General features: G+C 40.1%; 1 protein-coding gene across 1 annotated transcript in view; it reads right to left on the reverse strand.

Moving 5' to 3' along the window:
• The window catches only part of ATP2C1 (ATPase secretory pathway Ca2+ transporting 1), a 58,274-nt gene extending 43,300 nt beyond the window's left edge, over window positions 1-14,974 (reverse strand). Inside the window, exon 1 of the mRNA XM_013127935.3 lies at window positions 14,804-14,974. Within this exon, the coding sequence (XP_012983389.2) occupies window positions 14,804-14,911 (108 nt within the window). The 5' untranslated portion in view covers window positions 14,912-14,974. The remainder of the gene's footprint in view (window positions 1-14,803) is intronic.
• Between the last annotated feature and the right edge of the window lie 3,001 nt (window positions 14,975-17,975).

The raw sequence follows: 17,975 nt of genomic DNA on the forward strand, positions 1-17,975 counted from the left end.
TATATTTAAGGTATGATACAGGAGTAAGGATAAAACACCTTTTGATTTGCAAGGTCGAAATCTAATGGTGACATGCTAATTGTAGGCTTTACACCCTATCTCTAAAGAAGCATGACAACATGGTCCGAGAAGTACAATTACACTGACATCACCTTGGCTTTGCTTTCCTTAAGCAGCAGCAGAAACCAAAATCAGTGTCAGTTCATAAGAAGCATATAATGGAACTAAATTTCAAGCATTTTAATATCCCAACCCATAATATCATGTCTCTTGAATCCCTCTGCTAAACAAGGTGAAGTTAAAGATCATACTTGCTTCTTTTGAAGCTCTTGAAGATAAATTTGCTTGAATGCTAAAATAATACAGATTTGTCAGTATGTTATGAGACATAAAGCAGAGTTACAAGTGCTGCTCTAAAGTAGATACTTGCATTCAGGAAAATAAGATGACAAGAAGCAGGTTAATTGTTTGAGATCACTTTATGCACAGTTTCTCACCTGTTCTATATAGTTGCCTTGTTACTTCAGTATCTCCATGGTTACTCTTTGAAGTATCCCACTACAAGTAGGTAGCACTGTCATTGGAGCAATGACTTTTCTCTAAGATACTGCTTATGTTAACTTGTTTGTAAGGGAATCAAAGAACCATGTTGAGCTATTGTGATGCTAGTTATAATGCCTCAACTTCAACACAGAACTGATGCACAGAACAGTTGTTGAAATCAGGTAGCTCTTGCTTTCAATATCAGATGTTACTATTAAAGATGAAAAAGTTACATCAATATTTTCATGAAGAAGAAACCACAAAGCCTGTAGGCCCTAATACTGTTTACATCCACTGGATATTTGAAATACTTGTGAAGAGTTTTGGGGAGAAAATTGAGTGTTCTGGAACACTACTGAACTTGTTCGCAACTAGACCTATTAAGGTCTCAATATCTGTGATGAAGTCTGTCTGCTAAGAGACATTCTGTGTTCATGTGTCTTAAAAGACGAGAAAAAGGTCAAAAGCAAGCCCTGCTGTATAGTGACAGCTGAAAAATCTTCATCTCTGGAGCTTAATCTCTTTACACCAATCATACACAGCTGTAATGCTGCCAGGCAGCTGGGAAGTGCCTGTTCTGCATTATACCAGGACCGTATCCACCCTTGAAGATCATATTGCTGCTTCTGCCATACTCTACACCTACAAACAGTAGCTGTTTGACAAACAATGCTCAAAGTATTTTATCTCCATCTGCTGCTAAATATTGCTGCTTAAAAAATCCTGACCTTAATGTGAGCTTGATACACAAGAGTGTATCGGGACAGCATTAGTATCTTCAGGAAGCCTCATTAAAGAGTGTGGCAAAGGCATTATTTGGCAAACCAAAGAATCATTATTAGACTATGACTGTGGAGATGAAGTCTGGAATTAAAGAAAAGGGCTTTGCTTACAGGAACTGTCTGTAGCCAGTTGTACTCACAAATTAGAATCACAGAATCATAGGATAGTTAGAGTTGGAAAGGACCTTAAGATCATTCAGTTCCAAGATCATTCAAGTATGCAAGGGGAAACAATCTCTAAACGTCACATACTTGAAAGGATATGCAATAGTGATGGGTATTTGGGGAAAAAAGACTGGATGTTGTTAGATCACCAATCTTCTCTTTTCTAGTTCACAGACCTGAAAATACTTCCTAAAAGAGCAACTCAACCTGCTGATACTAGGCTTTCATTTAGGAGAACAAAGTTCTCCTGTTCAATACCAGCTTGAGCAGCCCCCAGCCCCAGGCACTCTCCTTCTCTTGGTCTGTTGTCAGCTTTAAATGCCACACAACATGATCCTAATCTTCTGCATCAAGAAGAGCTCCTGTCATCCTGTCAACCCCAGCACCACTCACTCCCCACACCCCTCATCCCTTCCCCATCCTTTTCCCCACAGACCTCTCCTGTGTTTGCCTCCATTGATGCCCAAGTCAGACCTTGCCTTCTACATGTGGCTATCAGATTATCTCAGAATCACTACTTCAAACTGACAAAACCACTATTTCAAACTGACAAAACACTGAAATCGATGTGGAACTGATACACATCTTGGAATAACCCAGCAAATCAGTAAACAGAGATGTCTCTGAATCAGGAGTGGTTATTCTGCAACAGCCAACACGGTGTGGGGGGCACAAAAAGTTACTACAGCTCTCAGTACTTTCTGTGCTCCTCTAGGCATTGAGGGCTGGAAAGTAGTGATTTGATAAAAGGGGTTGGTTGGTTGGTTGGGTTTTTAATAGTCAGCTGTATAAAACGCACAGTTAGCTTCTGTGTGAATCTAAAGGCAACCCAAAAGTTGCTTTTAGTTGCCTTTTACTTCAGAAGAATTAAGGGCCTCTGGAAGGCTTGGAAAAATTAAAAGATAGTAAATACATGACATTGCAGACAGTACCATCGATCAACTGGAAGAGAAGAAGGGAGAATTCAGCCTAATGGCACTGAACAGATAGCCCCTAAACTGCAGCATGGTTATATGCAAGCTTAACTTCAAGTTTAGAATCATAGAATAATTAGGGCTGGAAAGGACTTTAAGATCATCCAGTTCCAACCCCCCTGTCATGGGCAGTTTAGTTTAGTCTTCATAATCACAATAAATTCAACTTCATCTCAACTACTCCCATGGGCTACAGCACTACCAGAAGTAGTAAAATGTATTTTAAACATAACAAAGATGCCTATAACTGCATGGCTCACAGATGGGAGATCTGGAAGTCTATTCAAGTCACTTCTCAAACTGTCACAGCACTTGAAATACTTGTTGCTCTGAAGTGAGCTTCCAGATCCTTTTAAAGATGCGTTTGTTTAAATTCTGTCAGTGTTGAGCAATGCTAATGAAATCTTCTACAACTTTTGTTAATCTCGTGAGAAGTTTATTTATACATTATAGTAACCATCAGTAGTGTTTTAGCATGGACAAAGCTTTCTGTAGCATTTCAGTTTGAGGCAGAAAAGGTTAATACATGATATTTCTGTTGAAACAGACTTCTCAACTATTTGCTTACTTCAGGTATCATTCAAACTGTCCTCAATACACTGAGCACAAATTAGCTTTTCTGGAAGAAAAGACTTTCTGTTAAGATGGATTTTCATTTGATTTCATCTCATTATTTGTTGTCTTTCATCTTGTCAAAAACTCACCAGTGCTTTTACAGTCCTCTATAGAGTACTTGTATGACTGGAGTCAGGACAAGGGAAGGACGATACTGAGCTCCTCATTTACACAGTTTAAAAGGCATGTGTAATTGGTAAAGCCTACATTGCATATTTCCTCCCTACATCCTTTCCGTCCATGCTATTCAGCTGATAGCTGATAGAAGCAATCATCTCATCTCTGGATAGAATTTTCCAGAGGAAAATACATTATAATACCACCTAAAGTGTGAATGTTTTTATATGTCTGTGTATATGCCATACATACACACACACACAAGCCATTCACTAAATTTAAAAGAAGAAAAATGACCCATTTTCCCCAGAGGAAAAAAATGCTCCTTTAATTTTAGAGCTCTGAGCATGTTAAGATGTAAGAAACATAGCTACATTTTCAAATTGCTTTAGTTCAGCCCTGTCTTGACACTGTGCAATTATGCTAATTAAGGTTTATGGCAGCCTTAAATTACATTTTTAAAACACCATTAAATTTAACCCTCTCATCCCATCCCTAAATAACATCCTTACTGACTTTCAGGCAGGGGATGCAGCATCACAGCAGTTTGAGTTGATATGGACCCAAGCTTTTGTGATTCACCAATGCTCTGTTTTGTGCTTCCCAGGTGCTGGCCCTGACACCATCCGTCATCTCTTGGTAATCCAGCTCAGGGGGGTTGATCCAGCTACGAAGAAAGCCTACCTCAAAAAGGCTGAACTCACAGAACTGGTGCAGGGAGGCAATGTGAGGCAATGGTGAGATGGAGTGGGACTATGGGAGTTCCAACCTTAGGTAAGTTTGAGCTGTTGTGAACATACACTCGCAGAGCATTCAAGAATATCTGGTTTAACCTATCCTTTAGGGAAAGACTAAAGGAATTAATTTTCTGACCATAGCACTCAACTGTTGTGTCAAATCTGTATTTCATCTTGGATAATCTTTTCTTTTCGATACCTTCCATTTCTCCCATATATTCCACACTCACCCACCACTCTCTTCCTTCAGCAGCACTACTCTGACATAGTTAAAAACATTACTGGCATATTTTCCATAGAGCTTTCACAGAGCTCTTCTGCTGTTCCTGGTTTACCATCAGTGATTGTTTTCAAAGCCGACTACTGCAGTAAAGCAGACTATTACTAATGTGGAAGCTCTCAGAAGTGCTTCTATCCTGTCTACTGAGGTTTCACATTTACAGAGACAATCCTTTTGTGCAGTAAAAGAGCTGGTTTCCTGTTGCCTGTAAAAGAGACACGTCCAAGGAGATTGTGCTCTATAACTGGAATATGCTGTGAAGCAAGTTAGTATAGGAAGTCTTAGCTGAGGCAGGCAACATCCCTTGTCACATGTCTGCTACAGGACAAAGGCACCACTCCTCTGCACTGTCAGCTGCAGCTACAGTCATGTTATGGCCCAAGTATAGCAGAAGGTGGAAAACTGTTCCCTAGTAAAAGTGTATGTCTCATCGAAGGATTACTGCAATTCATTCAATAGGAAAGAAGATCACCCCATTTCCTTTTAAAATATTTCAGTTACATTATTGCAAGGTGCAAGTGTTGAAACAGCTTTACTGTGATGGACAATAAACACATTTCAACAATGAAACTATCAGCAGTTAAAAAAACAGTGGTAGTGAAGTTCTTTGAATTTATTCAAGGCTAATGTTCCAAGAATTTCAGGAATGCTGCATATATTACAGACAAGTGATACTGCCAAGTCTCTTGGCACTTGGAAAGCCTTTTTCAGGACTATTGGTGGGGGTAAAACAGGATGAAGGTAAAACTCAGTAAGGACCTGGCAGTTAGTAAACAGATGTTTACGTAGCTACAAGGTGTTAGCTCCTGGCAAGATTAAGATCATTTGGTTGATACAACACGGAAGTGTAATTTGATTCAGACTCAAAGCCAAAGGAATTATCAAGTGAAAGCATGCAGCAGCTTTTCAGATTGGGAGAAATGCATTGCAAACTTTTGTTCACATTCCACTTACCTCTTTACTTTCAGAGTTACTGCTATGTGTATGTAAATGAAAGTAAAGTATTCTATGATTCTATGATTCTGAGGGTTTTGTTCCTCCCTTATGTCTTAAAAAGTGGTTTGAGGTCACATTTTTAAAGCTGGTAGAGGTTACTGATAAAAGCAATTAATGTAGCATGCTTCTATTACAACTATGTGCTATAGCATAAAAGACCCCTAACCTTAAGGTAACCCCAAGTGGTATATTGAAAGGCAAAATCTATATTAAGGAGCATTCTTAATTGACCTCAACGATAAGGTTGCAAGGAGAGGAATACAAACTGTACAAACAGGTTATGAAACACTTAGAAACACAGTGAGTACACTTAGTAAAAATACCCAAATTTAACAAGGGCATTTGGACCTGTTTCCCTACCAGCTACACCAGCCTGTGCTAGGACAGCAAGTGCCCACAAGTGTTTCAGAACCACTGCTGATGAATATCAAACTTTAGCACAAGGGAATTAAACACCACACATCCATGGCAGCACAAAAAGGCTCCTGTCTGCCTTGGAAACAGGTGCTAGAATATTTTTCCACCAACATCACCATCTTTAGCTTAACTCGTAGATTAAATAACAGATCACATCCTCAAGTCTGTGCATCACCAAGGGTTGGATACACCCCCAACTGCAGCTGGCAGGAGTGGATATGGGAAGGACAATCCCATGTGAATTGGGAGGGTATATTCCACCAGCCTGTCACAATGTGAGGGTTAGAAGGGCCCTTCTTTATCCCTTTCAGTAAATCAGTGACTAATGTCAGCTGCATTCTGTGTATCCACAACAAGCCAAGAAGCACCAGAGGGGGGTTTAATTTAAGAAGAGTTGAAACTTGTGCCGTATGCCCTCCTCCCCACCATCTGGCTAGTGGGGACATTCTGTACAAACTGAGCATGCTGACTGCCTATTCCAAAGGAGAAAGAAGTTTCTAATTCAGTAAAAATATTAGGCAGCTCCCATTCCATCTTTAAGGGCTTCCAATATAATCCAGATCTGTTGATAATAGAGATCTGTTGAGGAGTTCTGAGGCTACAACCCTATTTATAGACTACTTGCAGTGATAGACTATTTGAAGTTCAGTTTAAAATAAATTATAACCCTAAAGACTCTACATAATGTTTTAAAACTGCCCTCAATCTGTTTATATCTAGTTAGAGGCATGATTTCTGTCAGATATCTTACATATTTCATATAATAAATTTAAGGTCAGAAGTTTCTAATATCTTGTGATAAGATGTATTAATATATAATTGTCATGAGTTTATATTGCATCAGATATGTCTTACATTTTATATTTCTATTATTCCTATCTATGATTTACTTAATCATAGATTTATATGTTTAAATCTATCATTAGTTTACCTATCATTAGGTTATATCTAATCATCTATCTATCCAGCCGTATCTCTATGGCTTACTTAATATGCTGAACTAAAAGGATATCCAGCTGTAAAAGTTTGATGCACCACTCATTGACATGTGGAAAATCATCCACCCAGGGGTAAAAATAAAGCTGTCATTGGAAGCCCCTGACATTGATGGAGCAACACGGATTAATGAGGAGTTACTTATGTGTGCGAGCATGAGGGAACTAAAAACTTGATTTTGCTACTCTTGAAGTTGCAGAACAGGACTCCTACAGGATCTTGTTCATTAGATACATATTTCACTAGACCAGGTGCTTGTAAGAATTTGTCTTTCATATATTCCATCATTTTCACTCCAAATTGTTTTCCCTTTTTGAAAAGTTCATCTTTGGTTGTTTAGAGCCTCACATCTTCAATATAAGTACACAGTCTTGATGCTGCCTTGCACTTCCTGGAATAGATTACAAAGAGTTAGAAATAAGCTAACTTTAGCTTTTCAGCTTTTCCTATTGTTTTCCTAAGCCATAGTCTCACTGGGATATCTGAAGAGAAAGTTAGGTTTGAAGAAATTAGGCTTTGTAGGATGTAATAGCTCAATTGCTGCAGAGTCAAGACTTTAGTACCAGAGTCAAAACACAAAGAATGAAGAACTTTAAAACAGAAACTGAAAGTTAGCAAGAAAAAATAAGGTCCATTTTTAGGTTTGTCAAAACCTTAAAATAACCTTTTCTCATGCAGTTTGTGTCAAAATGAAACCCACCATTTTCCTGCCAAGTCCTAGGCCTGCACATAATGGCTTCTGATCCCAACAGGAACTTTTTAGTAAGTCTTTTCTCATGAATTTCAGGTTTACTGCGGGTATAGAAGCTTCACAATAATTTCTCTTTAAAGCAGAGCTCTTTTTGTTACATTTACATGTAGTCATTTGTGACAGAAATTCCATTCAACCTTTTTAAATAGCTGTGCCGTGATATCCCATCCTTCCATTAAAACTAGCCCTATTCAAACACAGTGCCTCTTGAAGCACTTTAACTCAAAAAGCAACTACATGAAAGTTGTTCAGGTCTTTCAAAAGCTTCTAACAGCACTGCCAACACTTCTGAGTCCCATACATAGGATGGTTGCAAATACATGCAGGGTTTTTTTATGTTAGTCCTCATTGAAAATACCACACATTACTAGGAAAGGCCCCCACTATTATCAAGATTGCTATCACTAATTCAGGTTCCTCCCTTTGTCTTAAGGACTGAGTTCAGGCTATAGTAGCCTATTAGAAACTGTATGGCATTTGTTTTGCATCCGCAGGAAGAGGCATGGCATGAACACCAGGGAAAGGCTACAACCAAAATCCTGATTCCTAGAATATTGCTGTGTTAATATCAGTTGCAGTTCCTGGGTTTTCATATCATATTCTTTGATGTTACACACTGGTTTGTGGAACTGCTCAGTTCTATCAAAGATGCTTGCCAATGCCAAAGAAGTTTCTAATCCTTTTAGTTGCATAGGAAATCTTGAAAGCATGAACCTCAAAACTTGACTAGAAAGGCCAAGGAGAATTCATCTGAAAGGAAATAAGAATTTGAAAGACTATATAAGTTTTGTAATTGTTAGGATTCACAAGTATTTTCAGCTGGCTTTTAAGAATATCTCTTAGGCATTTTCTGCTCCAATTAATGTTATAAAATGATTAAATATTAGGGCTGCTATATTTCTGTCTAATTTCCTGGGGAGAAATGTGAATATATACATATGCTATTGAATGCACATGAGCCTAGAACCTCTTAATTGTAGCACATGTTCAGTGCATGGTGTGATAAATTAGTTTGACAGGGCAGAGCTGAAGAAATTCCATTAAGAAAACAGGAATCACAAACATCTGGTTTGTTTAACTGTCTTGGAACTTTAAATGCTGCCTAAATTTTGGTGGATTTCTTGTCTTTCTGTGGTACTAGAAATGCTAACATGAAGGTCCCGTAAATTAAACCTAATCCATCTGTGTCTGTCAGACTTATTCAACTTAAAAAGGGAAAAGACAGTGGGATGAAACAGAGAATTATTTCAACATTATGCCTTTTATTTGTACACAAGTAAAGCTACAGTAAATGAATATATCTTAGCTTTGAGATCTTCTCTCTTGGCCTTCAACCCTTGACATACTTGTGGTTATTTACACTGCTCTACCAGCTATTCAAATAATGCTTTAAAAGTTGAGATAGATAGTCTTTCTTTAAGCTTTCTACTGCACAGCCTATTCTGTTAGAGGTTTTCATTCCACTGCAACACAGAAGTGGCAGCCAGCCCCCTCCATTCCCCACTCTGTTCCATCTGAATCTGCATGGTCCTGGAAAACTTCATACAATCCTGACAGGAATTTCTGTGTGACAATAGGAAGTCTAGCATAAAGCCAAACCAGAGCAAATATAGATTTCTTGTGTTGCAGTCTCTTAAATATTGATCCAAATGTGCTTTGAAGAAGCAAATGTGACAAAGAGGACACCTGAGCCACTCATCCCTACTAGAAGACACAGAGTTTTCCAAATGGACTGGTGAACTGTCAGGCCTGTAACACCGGAGCAGGGTGAAATCAGTGTCCAGGAGCCTCACCCCAGAGCCACAAGTGCCACTGAGGAGGGAGCCTCAAGTCCTCGACAGGACTTGCCCAGGAGCTCAGCTCAGCTCACACGAGGAGCTGACTCACTGGGGGTGGAGCCAATAGGCTCAGGTGGAAGATTCAAACCGGCTATCAGCAGCCATTCTCAGTCAGCTGTTGAGGGGAGTAGCTTGAGGGAGAACACCTGTAACACCGGAGCAGGGTGAAATCAGTGTCCAGGAGCCTCACCTCAGAGCAACAAAAGCCACTGAGGAGCAAGCCTCAAGTCTTCGACAGGACTTGCCCAGGAGCCGCAGCTCAGCTCACACGAAGAGCTGACTCACCGAGGACAGAGCCAGGAGGAGGGGTACCAACTGTGAGTAGTTAAAAACCTACCCAGGGAGTGCGGCGAACAGAGTGGTCAAACAGAGCGGGTTGAGGCAGTTTGTGTGGCAGTTTGTGTGAGCAGGCGAGCAGGATGGTGAGCACTTGCCATATGACCAGGGTCCGGTCTGGGAGCTCTTCCCTGGCCGCCCCGGTGGTGCCCAGCGTAGGCACCCAGACAGAGCCGGTGAGAGGGGATGCTGCGGTGCAGAGCTTGGAGTGTGGAGAGTGCCTGCACTGGTCTGGTGAGGGAAAGGTGCACAATGGGCAGGGCTGCGCTTGCTGGTCCCTAATGAAGGTCCTGCTGCAGCAGGTGGCTGAGCTATGGGATGCTGTCAGTAAGCTGCAAGATGTCAGGGGAGCTGAGAGGAAGCAGGACTGCTTGCTCCAGGACCAAACAGCACAGGGGCCTCAAGATTCCCCTCTAACTCATGGAGGAAAGAAGGAGGTTGTTAACCAGGGAAGATGGGAATCAGTAACAAAAAAAACAACAAAAGGAGGAAGAGAGCAATTAAAAGCAAGGGGCTTCCTCCTAAATCTGCTGTACCCACCCAGAACCGCTTTGCTGTCCTGCAGGGGGCTGATGAGGAAATACACGTGTCAATAGAGAAATAAGCCTAGCTTCTGTTTAACCACCAAAATCACAGCACCTTACATAGCACCTTAAGTCATACAAAGCAAGCAGCACTTTTAACATGTCATCTCAAATTTAACATATGCATAATTTTTACATACCGAAAAGTATACCACTATTATTAAAAACATAACATGCCTAAAGCCATTAAAAAGAAGTCTTTCTTAATAGCTATATAGATTTCTTTGTTGTCATAGTAGAGAAGTACTGTGTCATTTGTAGGCACTAGAACAGGGTGCCCAGAGAAGCTGTGGCTGGCCCATCCCTGGCAGTGTTCAAGGCCAGGTTGGACACAGGGGCTTGGAGCAACCTGGTCTGGTGTGAGGTGTCTTTGTCTGTGGCAGGGGGGCTGGAACATCCCTTCCAACTCAAACCATTCCACTGTTCTATGAAAATACCTGCATATACTGGAAATTTGAGGTAATTACATCAAATACATGTGTTTTGTTTGGTTTTTTTTGGGAGGTGTGGTGAGGGGGGTGTAATACCTGAGAGGTGCCAACACTGGGGCTTTTCCAGTGTATGAAGTACTCAAGATTGTTCTCCCCTGCATGATCTGCTTGATGAAATGCTGCTCTTAAAGGCAGTTTTAATAGGTTGCTTTCATTACTTTCATTAAGTGTGTGGGTGTTTTGCATCTTTGTGACTTTTATCCACAAGGTCTACAGTTACTGGGGGAGAGGACAGATGCAGCTCATTTCCTTCAGCAAAGAGGCTAAAAAGGGTTCTGCCAAAGCAGTTGTGTTAACTGCTGAAGACATACATACTCTCAATGCCAAGCATGATGTACAAATTCTGTGCTGCCTCAGTTCTGGACTAGCAGAATTCATTTGGTGGTTTCTCTAATGGATCAAACCCCATCTGTTAATACTCATGTAGAGAAACTCATTGATGGTATCACTCTTAAGCATAGAACTCTTAGCTGGAGAAATTACTTTAGCATTCATCTTGTGGGTAGTGTGTAGCTCAGAAATAACTGGAGAAGTTGGGCTGGAAAGGCTGCAAGAAATGCCTATTTACTGCTAGGATTCAGCAGGAAAGCTGGTGGTTTCTCAGCACAGAACAATGGCTCTTCCATTTTCTTTATCATTAATCACATGCCTTTTGGAAAGCCAATTGTGAAGTCAAAAAAGCATCCTGTGGTTTTATCTGGGTCACACTGGGATTTTCAACAGGATGTCTAAGTTTTATGGCCATGTTTTGGAAAGAGGTAGCATTACAATACTATTGAAAAGTCATTTCCTCAAATGCTAATTCAGGGACACTCAACAAAGGCAGAATTTTGGTGGGTATTCACTTTCCCAAATGAATTGAAAAATCACTTCAAGGAAAGGACATAACCCTCTCAGAATAGACACCATTAAACAAGCCACTTTCTATTGCATTTTATCTAACCAGAGAGGCCTCTTAAACACCTTGAAATAACAGGCCTTTTATGTTTGACAAGAAAATAACTGGCGTGTTTATAGCTGTACCATGGCTTTATCAGTAGGAGCAAAGCAAGCTTTCTGATTTATATACTCAGAAATGGGGCTGACTGGGGTAAGTTGGCTTGTTTGTCATTAAAACCACAAACCCATTGCATAGTCACCAAGAAAAGCTTATTTCCAGGGCTACTCAGAGCTGTTCCAGGATTGCTTGCAGTCACTTCCAAGGGTACAGTTCCCAGGGCTTTAGATTTGCAGCCCCCAAAAGAAGCAGTAACCATATCAACACATAGATTGTGTTCTCACCTTTTCTGTGATATATTCCTGTCTCTATTTTCTAAGTTCATTCATTACCATTTTTATTTGGAGCTTTTAAGAACTTAATTTTTATGCAAAAAATTCAATGTACAGAGTTCAATAAGAATTACTCTTAAAAATACATAGTCCCATAAGAAATAGCTATACAGGTCTAGTTAAAAGCCTTATTTAACCAGAATTACCTCCTAAAATCAACTAGACTTTTAAAATGTCACTTATTCTCAAAGAAACTCTTAACATGTAGCTATGAAACACTTCTTTATAATGCTTCTATAAAGCTTGCTAAACTTGCAGATTTTTGTGCCTTAAAACAGTCAATATGAGTTTAAGATAGGAGAGGAAATCTCAAAAATGATAAATAATTCCATTATTGGATCATACCGATACTCCACAAAGTCCATGGTTCCAGGCCTGGTATGTGCAGTAAGAAATTGTTCCAGAAGGTAAGAAATGTTTCCAAGAAAGGAAACATTTCATACACAGCTAGGATAGAAATAGTCTTCCTAAACCACACTGTGTACCTGAAGCAAGCAAGTTTATCCTTCTTAGTGTAAGTCTGGATGTTCTTCTTTATACCCGTCCTTCTTATCTGCTTATCCTTTGGGTTTCATAATATTCCATGCTAATTTTCAGAAGCTTTTGTTTCTGAGCAACACACATTTATTCCACAGCTTTAGGTTTTACTGGAATATTTGATGTCTGATGCTCTTACTGATGATCAGTTTCTAAGCAAGTAGGTAAAATCTTTAGATGTCTACTTCCCAGAGTAAAATACAACTCCTTGAATGAAACAAGGATGCAAAGCTGACCTCAGATTGAAACCATTACACTTATTTTAACATTGTATTGCATTTAAAATGTTTGTTCAGTGAACAAGTCTCATAGGATGTTTATCTTTTCTGGAACATCAAAATGAACAGCAGGTCTTCAGCAAGCCTGATCACATTTGGGGTGTAATATCAGGCAGCATAATAGGGATTGAATAGTAGCATCACATTCAGTTCATTTTGTATTGATAAAGCTTTGTGTCTTGGGACTAACATGCTAATAACCACATAAATGCTTGTTTTGTTTAAATGGATTTCCTCCAGCAATTTGGAGCAGCAGTGCCAGAAGTACATTGCACTGAAGATATTCACATCCTTACACAAACAGAACGATTAAATTTAGCATCTACTTACAGTTTGCTCCTTAAACCATTCAATTCCACCAATGAATGTTCAAGTTATAAGTGGTCTATGCATCCTCTGAAGTTCACCTAGCAGGACAAGCCTTGAACAACTCATTAGCCAACTAGGCCTGCATGCATCCTTGTCATTTTTCCTCTGTGACTGGAGAAGCAGCACTACGTGCATCAGACAAAAAGCTATCAGAACAGAGCATGACAACAGCATAGCCAGCATGAGTCCATCAGTTCTCCTGAGCCTTAATATCTGTTGAGATCATTACTTGCTGACTATTGAGAAAACAACAAAAAACACTCAAAGAAAAAGCATCCATCCTCTGATGGTGCTTATTAAAAGACTTTGAGAGCCAGTACTAAGCAAACAATCCCAAATGTTTACCCTGCTAGGTAAAAGAATGTGATCCTCAGAAATAAAAACCTTATCCTCAGCACCATGCAGGGTAACCTGCTGAGCTCAACTGCACTTCCCACCCTGTAAGTGTTTGGAGAGTAAAGAAGCAAATGTTAGTATTTGGTGTATATCAGCCCTGCCAACATGGAACAAACCCAAGGAGAACGAATACGATGTTTCTTTAAGCATGGAGCACTTGAGCTGCTAGCCATTGTGAAAACATTAGGAGTAAGAAAGAAAATAGTGAACATGACTGCACCAAAACAGGAAAAGCAGATTTCCCCCACCCCCTGGTATTTCTTTTTTCCTCCAAAATATATCATGTCAAAGGAATGTGCCTCTCTCTGCTGGCTGAGCTCTCATTTCCAGAAGCTTTTCAACAGCATTTAGGGCTCAAAGAACAAAGAAGTTCCACTGTTGCAAAAGCAGGCAGAATTTCAGCTCGTTGTAGGCTTCTTCTGAGTTCTCATCATATAGCTTAATATTGAGCACATACTGAGGGAAAAAGCAGAGTAACTCAGAGATGTCCCATTCCTGACTAGACTCACCTCTCCTCTCTCCCCCCCTACCTTTCACCCTCCATTTATAGCTTTCATTTCCTTGTGAAACAGCAGCAACAGCTTCAGATAACAATTTGTTTTTCCTAAGGATATTCATGTTGCATTTAAGTCAAGAAATCATAATCTACCAAAACATTTAAGAAGCTAAGTTACAAGCCCTACTGCCAAGAATTCAACTTTCTATTTAACACAGATTTACATGGCAAAGGGCCCAAATACTGACCAGTCCCTGTACCTGATCTCAGACTAGATAACATCTCTTAGACAAGAACAGGACAGAAGAGTTGAGAAAAGAAATATGGTTCATTTTATAAACATAGTTAGGAATTCATTTTCTCAGTTAACCTCCCTTAATGTAACAAGCAGATTCAAGACTATCCAAAGTAAAAGGAAGTTTAATAGTTTCTTCAGCCAGCTAGAATGGAGATGAACTGGAATTACACTGAAATCAGCTCATGACAGCAGTAAAATATGGATTTTTGTGATCCTCAACAGACAGGTAATGACTACTTAAAGATACTAAGTGCTTTAAGTGTCCAGTAATATCCTCAGAATCAAATATTATCTGTTCTCAGGGCAAATGTTCTCAGTCACAGAGCTCTCAAAAGCTCAAACATAGCCATTAGACCCAGATACTGACATTCAGAAAACAGCGCAGCTAAACTTTAATCCTCTCCCTTTAAGGCAGAGCCAGGTCACCCACAGGGTTACAGCTGAAGGGGTTTGTTTGTTAGGTTTTCATTTCCTTTACCTTTGCTTGAATCCTCTTGTCTCTCACTGTCGATACCAGTTTCCACACTGCATGGATAGGCAGCTTCATGAGAAAGGAGAAGACGGACTTGGGAAGCAGGTCATCCATAATGTCAGCAGTTTCTGCACAGTTAAAGAGGTTTCCCCGTCTGGAGGCTCTGTTCTGAATGCATGCTCTCTGCCTCTTCCCAAGGATCGGTAGTCCTCAGCTGTTGCACAATCCTTCTCTGCAGAGCAACTGGTGAAAATCAAAACATCAAATGCAGAGCCTACAACAAATGACCAGTGTTCAAGTGCCACAAGGGCAGTGCAAGCTGGAAGAACTGAGGGGCAGTTCTACCAAATGCAAATCGTTTCCCTGACAGCATGATTTAACAGCTCTACTTCTGTTAGGCATATTCTGTTGCAAATATCAAATAACAGTGACTAGGTCCTGATTTCTCCTACCCCTCCAGCTACAAAGAACAAATCCTAATGCTTCTTAAGGCTTGTTCAGCTGCCGTAAAGAGGTTAGAAATCCGCTGTTTATAGCATATTCCCCCCTCTGCACTGTCTGATTTCACTTTTGTTTTGCACACAATCCTGTTACATGGATTTCAGCCAGATTAATGCTTTCTTTCATACTCCACTTTCTAAACTGGAACTGCAAGGGACCAGTCACAGGGCATAACAATGTAAGCTCAGATAAAGCTTAGCTTGCAACTGGAGGCTTTGCCTTGAGTCTTACCTGCAAACTCATTTCCTTTCAAGTCATATTTCTCTTTCAGTGAGCCTTTCTCCACCTTGCACCTTTGATAAGCAGACAAATAGTAAGTGTTTGCCTGGCTTTTCTATAAGCTGCAAAACATATTTCCACCAATTATCATCCTAAATTCTTCAGGTTTAGAGTTACAGAAGTCTATGTTGGTGTTTTGCACACAGAAAAGTCACAGAGAGGAGCTGGGTTCTTATTACAGTGAGGCAATTCAGTCCTCGCTACAACTCTGCAGCCATTGGGGATTAATTCCAAGCCTTTAGAATCTTTACTAAGGTACAGTTTTGTCTATAATGACTTATTTAAAGCTTGGCTAATACTACATAATTTGTCCTGAAGCTCTTACACAGCTGCCAAAGAGTAACCAGCCAGAGCAATGTTGCAGGCCTCTTGCACATTGACATCTGTGCAAGGAAAGGAGATCATTTCTTTACCTTGTCAGCACAGGTTGTGGAAAAGTGATCTCTGTGGCAGGGACTCTTCTCCCACTCAACCATTTTAGGTCTCACAGCTTTCAATGGACCCAGGAAAGGTTCCAAGGCAGATCTTCATGTTTGTTTTCAGTGTTAGCTCATCCTGCACTACTCACATGCATCCTCCCTTTCAAGTGTGGGGACTTGACACAGGCAACCATTCTGAGATTCCATGCTTGGAAACCATCAGCAAATTCATTTTGTGTTCTTAAATGACTGTTTGGCTGCTTATACTTTAGCCCATCTGTTTGGATGGCACCAGGCCTGCTTACAAGGTCATCTTCCAGGTTTCATTTCACTTCCCATCCAGAGATACCAGCCAATCTGGGGCACTCAGCACAATACCTCTCCTGCCCTCACTTTGATACAAAGCCCTGCTTAGTCAGAAACACTGCTTCTGTGTTTTAGCACATTTATCAGCACTTGCGTGGCTCTGACCACCTGAACAGCAGAGGAAGAAAACTGTAGTTGTCAGTGCTGGAAACTGCCAAGTACACTTGTTGCTGTGAAGCCAGAGGAATGTTATAAAGATCAGTGACACATCATAGCATGAGAGCTCCAATTGCAAACGCTCTACAAAGCCAGGATTGCTATAAGCAGAAGGACAAGGACAGTAAAACAACATAAAAGCCCAGAAGATTTGAGCAGGTGAAAGCATTGAGCTCCACTTTGCTATAATGGTCCCTTTAAAATGAACAAATACTAGGACATAGAGTGTTAGTGGTTCATGGCATTTGCTGAAAAATCATACCACAGTGAAGATGCTTCTTTGCAGAGTTCTGAAGTGCATGAGCAAGGTCTTCCAGAGGAAGAGACCACTTCTTATCAGTAAGCTTGTTTCAGGCTGGCCTAATATCAGTGCTTCAGCATCCCTATGTACACTCAACTCATATGCATATGGATACTTGCAGATCGTAAAGGCAGACATCTCCAGTAATCCAGACAGCTGGAGCCTCAAAAGTGTGGGAGGGCATCATCTACATAACTTGGTCTTGGCCAGTATCAGAGTTCTACATCTTCTTTACTAACCCCTTAAATTCCTCATTGAAACAGAGATGAAACAGTCAAGTGTAATCTGGCTCTCTTAACTAGAAGGACTCTCACTAACAAGAGTATGTCAGTGGTACATATCACTATTATCACTATATATCACTATATATCTATTATGTGTATTATCTATTATGTGTTCAGAAAACAGCAAGCAATAGAGAATAAACAGCTCAGCTCTGGTATAGCAACTATCCAGTATCAACAAGAACAGCATTAACCTATTTGTTCAACTAACACATGTGGTATTATTCAAGGTGAATTTAGCACCTCCCATGCAGCAATTAGACAACCCCTACCTCCTATTATAAAAAGCTTTATTGATAGTAATGAATTGTTCCACTAGCAGCCAAAATCCACAAACAGCATCCAGATCCTGTTGTAATAACTAATTCTTTGCATTGAGTGAAAAAATGTATATATATGCATCTATATAGGTATACATGTAGAGCTATACAGATTCACACACACAGCAACCCCACCCAGAAAACACATACAATCAGGTGCTGATCAACAAATACAGACTTTGTCCTACAACTCATTGCAAGCTGCTATTAACTTGAGAGTTGGAAAGATCTAACTCTTGCTCATTGTGAGCTGCTTTCTCATCTTCTCCTGTCATTTTGGTGTCTCAAGGGTTCATCTTCCAAACCTTTCATTTCAAAGTTCATTGGGCCAAGATTTCTCTATCCCAATGAAGCCATAGCCCTTGGATCCCTTAGGCATATCTTATGTATAACGTAAGTGTTGCGTTATGGGTTTGTGTACTGTCACAATAAGAATTTGCTTCTTTGCTATCCCCCCCCCCTTATTACTTTGATAAATAACAATAACTCCAGCATAGCTGTTAGTGTGGGATTTTAAACTAGTTTAATTTCTTGTTCTGTGAGCAGGATATA

This window comes from Melopsittacus undulatus, chromosome 1, assembly GCF_012275295.1.
Source record: "Melopsittacus undulatus isolate bMelUnd1 chromosome 1, bMelUnd1.mat.Z, whole genome shotgun sequence".
In the NCBI taxonomy this organism is placed as follows: domain Eukaryota; kingdom Metazoa; phylum Chordata; class Aves; order Psittaciformes; family Psittaculidae; genus Melopsittacus; species Melopsittacus undulatus.